Source organism: Podarcis vaucheri (genome assembly GCF_965113315.1).
Source record: "Podarcis vaucheri genome assembly, chromosome: 13".
Lineage (NCBI taxonomy): Eukaryota > Metazoa > Chordata > Lepidosauria > Squamata > Lacertidae > Podarcis > Podarcis vaucheri.
The window spans coordinates 48,082,745-48,092,216 of record NC_138751.1 but is presented as its reverse complement, the minus strand read 5'-3'; the positions used below and the strand labels follow the sequence as shown (position 1 = coordinate 48,092,216).

Sequence of the window (9,472 nt, the reverse complement as noted above, 5' to 3'; positions counted from 1 at the left end):
TCAAGTAGATCCCTTGCAGTCGCTAGATACCTGATTAATGTCTTATTTCATAAGAGGAGAAATGGATCACTGTATGACTCTGACAGCTTAGCCAAACTTAAGAACCATCAATAAGTGCCAGAACTAAGACGCATATCCCCGTGGGATTTGAATTACGGTTGACACAGAGGGAGCTTATTGTATATAGTGTTTACTTAATTGAAGTAAAATTGGTTTTATATGGGTGTTTTAACTTGGAATTGTTTAAATTGTCTGCTTATGGATAAATCTTGATGTATTGTTTTAGATATGGGCCAATGGCCGTAATAAATCAAAATAATAATAATAATAATAATAATAATAATAATAATAATAATAATATATTATTTATACCCTGCTCATCTGGCTGGGTTTCCCAAGCCACTCTGGGCGGCTTCCAACAAAACACTAAAATACAATAACCTATTAAACATTAAAAGCTTCCCTAAACAGGGCTGCCTTCAGATGTCTTCTAAAAGTCTGGTAGTTGTTTTTCTCTTTGACATCTGATGGGAGGGCGTTCCACAGGGCAGGTGCCACTACCGAGAAGGCCCTCTGCCTGGTTCCCTGTAACTTGGCTTCTCGCAGCGAGGGAACCGCCAGAAGGCCCTCAGAGCTGGATCTCAGTGTCTGGGCAGAACAATGGGGGTGGAGACGCTCCTTCAGGTATACTGGACCGAGGCCGTTTAGGGCTTTAAAGGTCAGCACCAACACTTTGAATTGTGCTCGGAAACATAGCCCCCTTTTGCATAACATTCTAATTCTGTTGAGATACATTGCAATTTTGTTCCGTCTGTGCGTGCCGAGGATGAAAAGCCCCACGCACAAACGCAGAACATCGATTTGTAGAAAACATGACTTGAAAAAAAGAGACAATGAGCATACTTTCGTAAACCAAGAAAACCTTTATTGAAAATTATTTCAAACAAGGAAACAAACAAAAGAAACTGGTTCTAAGACTAAGCTTTGGTTTTGAAGGTGCCAGAACTTCAGCCTGCAGCGTAGCCACCTGGTTGTTTGGCTGAAAAGCAGGAGAAAAAAGACAATGGTCAAGGACAATGGGAGTTGTAGCCGAACATCGCCTGTAGGAGGGCCCCAAGTTCCTAAAGCCGTGCTTGGGTGTAACCTTCGACGCCTCCCTTTCCATGGAGGCACAGGTTGCAGCCACAGCAAAGGTAGCAAATTAAGCAGTTGGTCCCTTACCTTTCTCGCCCTGATCTGGCCACAGTGATCCATGCGTCAGTCACATCCAAGCTTGATTATTGTAACTTGCTCTATGTGGGGCTGCCCTTGAAGCTGACCCAGAAACTCCAGCGGGTGCAGAATGCCGCGGCGAGGCTCTTTACGGGGTCCTTGCCGCGGGATCACATTCATCCAGTGCTTTACCAACTGCACTGGCTCCCGTTGGAGTACAGGGTCAGGTTTAAGGTGCTGGTTTTGACCTTTAAAGCCCTATGCGGCCTAGGACCTGCGTACCTACAGGACTGCCTCTCCTGGTATGTCCCACAGAGGACCTTAAGGCCACAAATGACAACATTTTGGAGGTCCCAGGTTGCAAGGTGGTTAGATTGATCTCAACTAGGGTCAGGGCCAAGGTGGTTAGATTGGTCTCAACTAGGGTCAGGGCCTTTTCAGTACTGGCCCCAACTTGGTGGAATGCTCTGTCACAAGAGACTAAGGCCCTGCGGGACTTGACATCTTTCCGCAGGGCCTGCAAGACAGAACTGTTCCGCCTGGCCTTTGGTTTGGACTCAGTCTGACCCTTATGTTTTCCTCCCCTTATGGTTTTGATCTATGGGCTACTTTTAAAACGAGGCTGCATTTTAAATTGCATTTTAACCTGTATTTTAAATTGGTCCCCCCTCATTATGTTTTTACTGTAATGTTACTGGTGTTAGCCACCCTGAGTCCGGCTCTGGCCAGGGAAGGTGGGGTATAAATAAATTATTATTATTATTATTATTATTATTATTATTATTATTATTATTATCATCATCATCATCATCATCATCATCATCATCATCATCATTGTCAGCCTTTTTTCAGAAATGCCTCCATGGAATGAACACGTACGCTCAACTTGTAGGGTATTCTCCTCGCCCCATGCAAATTTTCTATTCCTCTTTGCTGCCTGAGATCAAGGTGTCACCACCACCTAGAAAATTTTGGTGCAGCAGGGAATGAGGTGGCGCAGATGTTATGGCCCTTTTCTTGGCGACAGCATAACTTCTATGGTGGATGTGTTGGAAATAATTCTCCCCACCCCATGCAAATCCTCCTCTTAAAGGTAAAGGTAAAGGGACCCCTGACCATTAGGTCCAGTCATGGCCGACTCTGGGGTTGCGGCGCTCATCTCGCTTTATCGGCTGAGGGAGCCGGCGTACAGCTTCCGGGTCATGTGGCCAGCATGACTAAGCCGCTTCTGGCGAACCGGAGCAGCGCACGGAAACGCCGTTTACCTTCCGGCTGGAGCGGTACCTATTTATCTACTTGCACTTTGAGGTGCTTTCGAACTGCTAGGTTGGCAGGAGCAGGGACCGAGCAACGGGAGCTCACCCCGTCGCGGGGATTCGAACCGCCGACCTTCTGATTGGCAAGCCCCAGGCTCTGTGGTTTAGACCACAGCGCCACCCATGTCGCTTCCTCCTCTTACCTGTTCTGTTTACATGAGTGGCTTCAGCAGGAGGCTCTGGCACACATCTCGGCCCTCTTCCCTTTGCGACGAAAACCAGAAGTCCGCCTTGGTCTTCTGTATGTGCCTGACTCAGGGCCTTTTTTCTTTTGGCAGCAGCCACAGTGGTGCATATAGGAGATCCTGGAAGAAAGAAGGTATTCTTGAAGCATAGGAGAACTCTAAACTAAGGGCCGGTTCGAGGGAAGAATCCCTGACCATGTGAATGGGCTGCCACAGACCGAACGCCAGGGACAGAACATCACCTGGGACACGTTCAGCTGTCACACCCACCCCAGGGACTTAAAGCAGATCCCACTGCGGAGCTCACAAGAGCCGCCTTTTTGTAGGAATAATCTCAAAGGCATCTGGGTGACCCCTGGGAGAAGAGAATGCTGGAGAAGTTAGGCCCTTGGTCTGATCTAGCAGGGCATTCTTAGGCGCTTCATAACACCTCCTTCCCCCTGCCCCTGTACCTGCGACTCATCTGTCCTTTTCCTGGGCTCCATTCCCTTCCGGGAGGTGGTTCCCAGGCTACTGCTTTCTCTCACTGCAAAGCAAATGAAGATATCAGCAAGCATGAGGGCAAGGGACATGGAAGGGATTCAAAAGCAAGGCTGCACATAAGTGTGCATGCACACAAAAGCTTATACCAAGAACAAACTTAGTTGGTCTCTAAGGTGCTACTGGACAATTTTTAAATTTTTTAAAAATATATTTTGACTGCATCAGACCAACACAGCGACCTACCTGAATCACACCTATATATCCAAAGGAGAGGGAAAACACCCCAAATCCTGTCTTCATTTCCTCTCTTATTGATCTGCCCCAGGCATCACTCAAAGCCTTCCTGCAAATTAGAAAACAAACAATACATAGTTATCAGTAAACATAGGAAAAAACAGGAATCTGCCTCAGTCCTTTTGTATACACTGCCTACAACATGACAATCTAAGTTTCGTCAAATGCACTTTGTACGGTGTTCCATTTCTCTAAAGCAGGGGTCTGCAACCCACGGCTCCGGAGCCGCATGTGGCTCTTTTACATCTTTGCTGCAGCTCCGGGGCGGATACTAGCGAGGGGAGGAGACGCATTGTGCGCCCCGACACTCCTCACTGTGGCGGGCGCTGTACTGGCTGTGACGTCGCATGGGGGCAGTGCGTGTGTTAGTCACGCACCGTCCCGACATCACCTTCCCGCCCGCTGTCAGATCGTGGCTCCAGAGATATATTTGTTTTAAATGTCGCAATGGTTTTGCGGCTCCCAGTTGTTGTTTTTTCTTCGGAAACAGGTCCAAGTGGCTCTTTTTGTCTTAAAGGTTGCAGACCCCTGCTCTAAAGGAACCAGACTATATTAAAGGGAATTTCCACTTTTAACACCACCCACCTGGGAGTCTGGCTGAAAAGCAGGAGAAAAAGGACAATGGTCAAGGACCATGGGAGTTGTAGTCCAGCATCACCTGTAGGAGGGCCCCAGTTACCAAACCCGTCCTATTAGTGTCCAACTTTTCCCAGAAACGCATCCACAGCATGAACACGTACACTCAACTTCATGGGTAGGCAAACTAAGGCCCGGGGGCCGGATACGGCCCAATTGCCTTCTCAATCTGGCCCGCGGATGGTCCAGGAATGAGCGTTGTCAGGGGTTCAGAGACAGAGGCACAGGTGAGGGGGGAGACGGAGAGCGATGGGGAAGAATCCCAGGACAGTGAGGAAGAGGATGACAATGACTTGAGGTCTTCCATGAGTCTCTCAAGTGAATTGGAGGATTCCCAGAAGGGGGCGCCCCTAGTCAGGCCAAGGGGGGTCACAGGGGGGACCTGCCAGGAGCAGGGAAGCAGCAGGGAAACCCCGAGTAGGAGTGGGAGATCGGGGCCGGCTTCCCAGCAGGAACGAAGTGAAGAGAGTGGAGTTCCCAGTGTGACACACGGAGCGGAGCAGGATGGAGACAGGGGAAGGAGATCGGGGCAGGACGTCCTGCCGGAAGAGGTGGAGAGTAGTACAGGGAGTAGTGTAAGTGTCAAGAGGAAGGTCAGGGATAGCGAACGCGCGCCAAGTTCAAATGTGGAGGCGCGCGGAAATGGAGAGAGCCCGGAGGAGGAGCCTGGCCCCAAAGCACGAAGGAGGGGGGAACAGGCATCTGAGGAATCCGCTTCAGGAGAGAGCAGGAGGGAAGGAACCCAGGGGGGCAGAAAGACCCTGCGGAAAAGGAAAGACAGGAAGAGGTGGACTAGCACAAGCCTCTTAAGCTGGTGTAGGGGCGGGACTGATTCAGAGGGGACTTCAAACGTCTAGCCTAAGAGACGCGGGGCTGCGCGCCTCGGTTGTGGAACCGATAATGAACTGCAATAAACATCCTTGTATATAAGGAGAGCCTGGCGTTGGTCTTTTGTGAGCTGAGACCTGAGGCAGCCCTGACAGTAAGTACCCTCCCAAAAATACGCAAATTTTTTTTTTGCAAAGCTCACGAAGTTTGGCAGCCATGAGTATGGAGCAGCAGATAGCTGAGCTACGCAACGCAGTCTCCCAGCTTACCACTGAGGTAGTGGTCTCCCAGAAGAGGGGGGAAGAGGCGGAAAAGCGGTGCCAAGATCTGCAAGCCAGGTGGGATCATGCATGCCAGGTGGGGTTCCCGGGGGCCAAAGCTGCTGGAGTAGCACTGGGCAGAAGAGGAGGCAACTTGGTAGCCCACTTCGATGGGAACCTGAAGCAGTACCCCAGTTTTAAAGCAGACGTAGAATATGCGTTGCATTTGCTTCGCGACGACTTTAAAGATGAGGAGGAGAAGGTGGGTTTCATTGTGTCCCACTTGCATGGGGAAGCGAGGGCTTGGCTGCGCAATCTGTGGCGCGAGGATTGCCCTGCTCGAAGGAACTCTGATGAATTTATCAAATGCATGGACGCTTGCTTTCAGTCTAGCGTGGATGTGGATGTGGCACACCAGCAGATCCATGGTTTAAGGCAAGGCAAGGCTTCAGTACGTCAGTACCATGCTCGCTTTTTCGCCTTGCTGAATGTGCTGCGATGGGAGAAAGATTCTCTGGCAGTCAGAGACTTGTTTTGGGAGGGGCTCTCTGGCCCTGTGAAAGACGAACTGGCACGGGGGGACAGACCTAAAACCCTGGCAGACGTGGTGCAGCGGGCGCTTGCCATTGGAGTACGCCATGAAGAACGCCCTTGGCGCGATGAGAGGGGTAGCCAGCTTCACGCACCGTCTAGAGTGCCTCCTTTCTTTCCCAGAGATCCAGGACGTACACGTCCCTCACCTCAGCTGCAGGCAGGGGAGGAACCGATGGAACTGGGGAGTGCAAAGGCTCAGTCAGCGGCTGGAGCCCCAGCGTCCGGAGCAGTCAAGACAAAGCCTCCTAGAGGGAACAGGAAGTGTTATATCTGTGACAGTGGGACGCACATGGCCAAAGAGTGTCCCCAGAGGCTCCGGCAGCACACTGCAGCCTTAGCAACAGTAACTGCAGCAGCACAACATGAAGAGCAATTTCAGGGAAACGGCAATGCCTGGCTGGAAGCAGAAATGCTGGGGCACAGCCAGGCAAGTCAGTAGGGCAGTCCCCAGCGCTTTTGCAGCCTACAGACCCCCTGCCACCTAAGCCAGTGGTGCAGCTCACTGCAACTCTCCAACTACCTAATGGACGCACCCTAGAAGTCCCCATTACAATTGACAGTGGGAGCAACGCAGACTTCGTGGGGGTGCACTTCGTCAAGCAGCATCGCATAGAGCTCCTACCAGCCACGCTGCCTTTGAACGTCGTCACGGTGGATGGCAGGAAGTTGCTGGGTGGGCAGGTGGTGCAACAGACGCCACCCATGGTGATGCAGATTGGCAATCACCGAGAAATCATCAGTTTCAACGTCACCCGCCTGTCAGACACGCCTATAGTGTTAGGCATGAGTTGGCTGGATAGGCACAGCCCAACCATGGCGTGGTACCAGCGGCAGCTCACCTTCGGCTTGTCATACTGCGCGCAGCATTGCATCCAGACCGGTCAAGAGGAGGAGGGCCCGGAGGAAGGGCAGCAGCTGAGACTCAGCATGGCGCAAGAAGTACCCCTCAAGTACAAGGGGTTTTTGGAGGTCTTCTGCGAGAAGGAGGCTGACCAGTTGCCACCCCACCGGCCCTACGACTGCGCAATTGACCTCTTGCCAGGGACAAGGCTGCCGCCTGTGAAGCTGTATTCCATGTCCGAGGACGAGCTGCAGGAGCTCAAGGAGTTCATAGCTCACAACCTGCAGCGGGGATTCATCCGAGAATCGAAGGCTGTAGGGGGCAGTCCTGTGTTTTTCGTGAAGAAGAAGGACATGCCCCAAAAAAGGCTGATCGTAGACTATCGCTTCATAAACTCGAAAACAAAGCCTGCAGCCTTCCCCATGCCCAAGATTGACGACCTGCTCGGGACGGTGCGGAAAGGGAAGATCTTCACCAAGTTGGATCTCCGCGGCGCATACAATCTCATACGCGTGCGAGAGGGTGATGAGTGGAAGACGGCCATGTTCACACCGTTGGGCACCTACGAATACAGAGTTATGCCGTTTGGTCTCCAAAATGGCTCCCACTTTTTTCAAGCTTTTATGCATCACGTGCTAGCGGGACTCCTCTACAAGAAGTGCGTATGTTTCCTCGACGACATTCTTATCTTCTCGGAATCGCCGGAGGCTCACGAGAGCGACGTTAAGGAAGTCCTGCAGAGGCTACGGGAACACAGGCTCTACGCCAAACTGGAGAAGTGCCAATTCGACGTGACGGAGGTGGATTTTCTGGGCTATAGGCTGTCCGACAGGGGACTAGCCATGGACAGCGCCAAGGTCCGTGCGGTGTTGGACTGGAAGAGCCCGCGAACGTGAAAGGAGGTCCAGAGGTTCGTCGGTTTCGCCAACTTTTACCGCAAGTTCATCAGGGGTTTCGCCAGGGAGACGGCAGCTATCACGGACACTCTCAGCTCCAAGAAGAAGAAGTTCACCTGGACGGACCAGGCGGAGCAGTCCTTCAGGAGACTTAAGAGTCTCTTTGCGTCCGAAGAACAGCTGTTACACGTGAATCCCGGCAGGCCCATGAGGGTGGAAACTGACGCATCTGACAGAGCGGTGGGGGCCGTCCTCTTGCAGGAAGACCCGCAGGGGTACTGGAGGCCCTGTGCTTTCTACTCCCGGAAGCTCAGCAAGTCGGAACAGAACTACACCATCTGGGACAGGGAGTTGCTGGCCATCCACGCAGCTTTCAAGGCATGGAGGCACTTTCTCATCGGAGCCAAGCACACCGTGCAGGTCTGCACGGACCACAAGAACCTAGAGTACTGGCGCACGGCGAAGCTACAGAGCCAGAGGCACATGCGCTGGGCGGAGTTCTTTGCGGATTTCGATTTCAGGATAGATTACATCCCAGGCGACAACAATGTCATAGCAGATGCGCTCTCCAGGAAACCGCAGTATCTCGAGGAAGCGGCACCGGCGGCAGCCAAGCACATTTTTGCACCACAGGCGTGGGCGTGCGCTTCAGCCGCCGTGGACCTGGAGGCGGTGCGGCGCGCGTTGCAGGCGGATCCATTCGCACAGTCCAAAATGGAAGAGGTGCGGAGAGGCACGGCGAAGGACGACGAGTTCCAGATACGCGATGGCCTACTGACCCGTAAGGGTGCTCTCTACATTCCGGGAGATGATCTCCGCGCGAAGGTTCTGCAGCAGTTGCACGACGCACCCAGCGCTGGCCACTTCGGCAAGGAAAAGACGACGGAATTAGTGACCAGAGACTTTTGGTGGCCCCAGATGCGAGGGGAGGTCGCGGAGTACGTCGCCAGGTGTGACACATGCCAAAGGTCCAAGCCAGTGCACCAGAAGCCAGCGGGACTGCTGGAACCGCTGGAGACGCCACTGCAACCGTGGGAGAGGGTGGCGCTGGACTTTGTCACTGATCTGCCCAGTTCGCGAGGCAAGACGGCGGTGCTTGTGGTTGTAGACCTGTTCACCAAGATGGCGCATTTCATTCCTTGCGCGAAGGTGGCGACAGCGGAGCAGACCGCCAAACTGTTCATCGACCACGTGTTCAAGGTGCATGGCTTGCCATGGTCCATTCTGTCCGACAGGGGGCGCCAGTTTGTGTCCAGCTTCTGGCAGAAGCTCCTAGGGATTCTGCACGTCAAAATCAACCTGTCGTCGGTGAGACATCCACAGACCAACGGCCAAGCGGAGAGGGTCAACGCGATCATGCAGCAGTACCTGAGATGTTACGCCAATCAGCGACCCGCGGCTTGGGTGGATTACCTGCCGATGGCTGAGTTTGCCTACAACAACACGAAGCACGCGTCGACGGGGGTGACGCCGTTCTTCGCTAACAATGGACGGCATCCCAGAACCTTCCCGGGGCTCGTAATGACGGGGGAGGGGGCGCCACAGGAAGCCGACCATTTCGCAGCAGAATTGCAAGAGGTCCACGACGAGGTACGGAGACATTTGGAGCTAGCCAAACAGGCCTATAAGGTGCAGGCAGACAAACACAGGAGGGAGGGGGAAGACATCCAGGTGGGAGACTGGGTGTGGTTAGCGGCCCAAGCAATGCCGGCCAAATCATTAGCTAAAAAGAAGCTAGGACACAGGCAACTAGGGCCGTACCAAGTTGAGGCCAGGATCAATCCCGTAGCGTTTCGACTGGCCCTCCCCGAAGGTTCCAGAATGCACCCGGTCTTTCATAGGTCGGTGCTCACCCCTTACAGGGCCCCACACAGATTTCAGGAGTCGGGGACGGCACCAGAACCGAGCAGAGAGTCGCCCAAGAGGG

The 9,472-nt window shown here is 52.9% G+C and overlaps 1 protein-coding gene across 8 annotated transcripts in view; it reads right to left on the bottom strand.

Annotated features, from left to right (window-relative positions):
- Positions 1-903: 903 nt before the first annotated feature.
- Positions 904-9,472, bottom strand: part of LOC309516351 (uncharacterized protein) — a 31,898-nt gene continuing 23,329 nt past the window's right edge. For all 8 annotated transcript variants that reach the window (XR_014212817.1, XR_014212818.1, XR_014212819.1 and 5 more), the window contains 4 exons: positions 3,440-3,539; positions 3,166-3,239; positions 2,672-2,833; positions 904-1,039 (listed from right to left, as the gene is read on the bottom strand). Coding sequence is in view for 1 of the 8 variants with exons in the window: in XM_082195184.1 (XP_082051310.1) it covers positions 3,237-3,239; positions 3,440-3,539 (103 nt within the window). In the remaining 7 variants the exon portion in view is untranslated. The remainder of the gene's footprint in view (positions 1,040-2,671; positions 2,834-3,165; positions 3,240-3,439; positions 3,540-9,472) is intronic.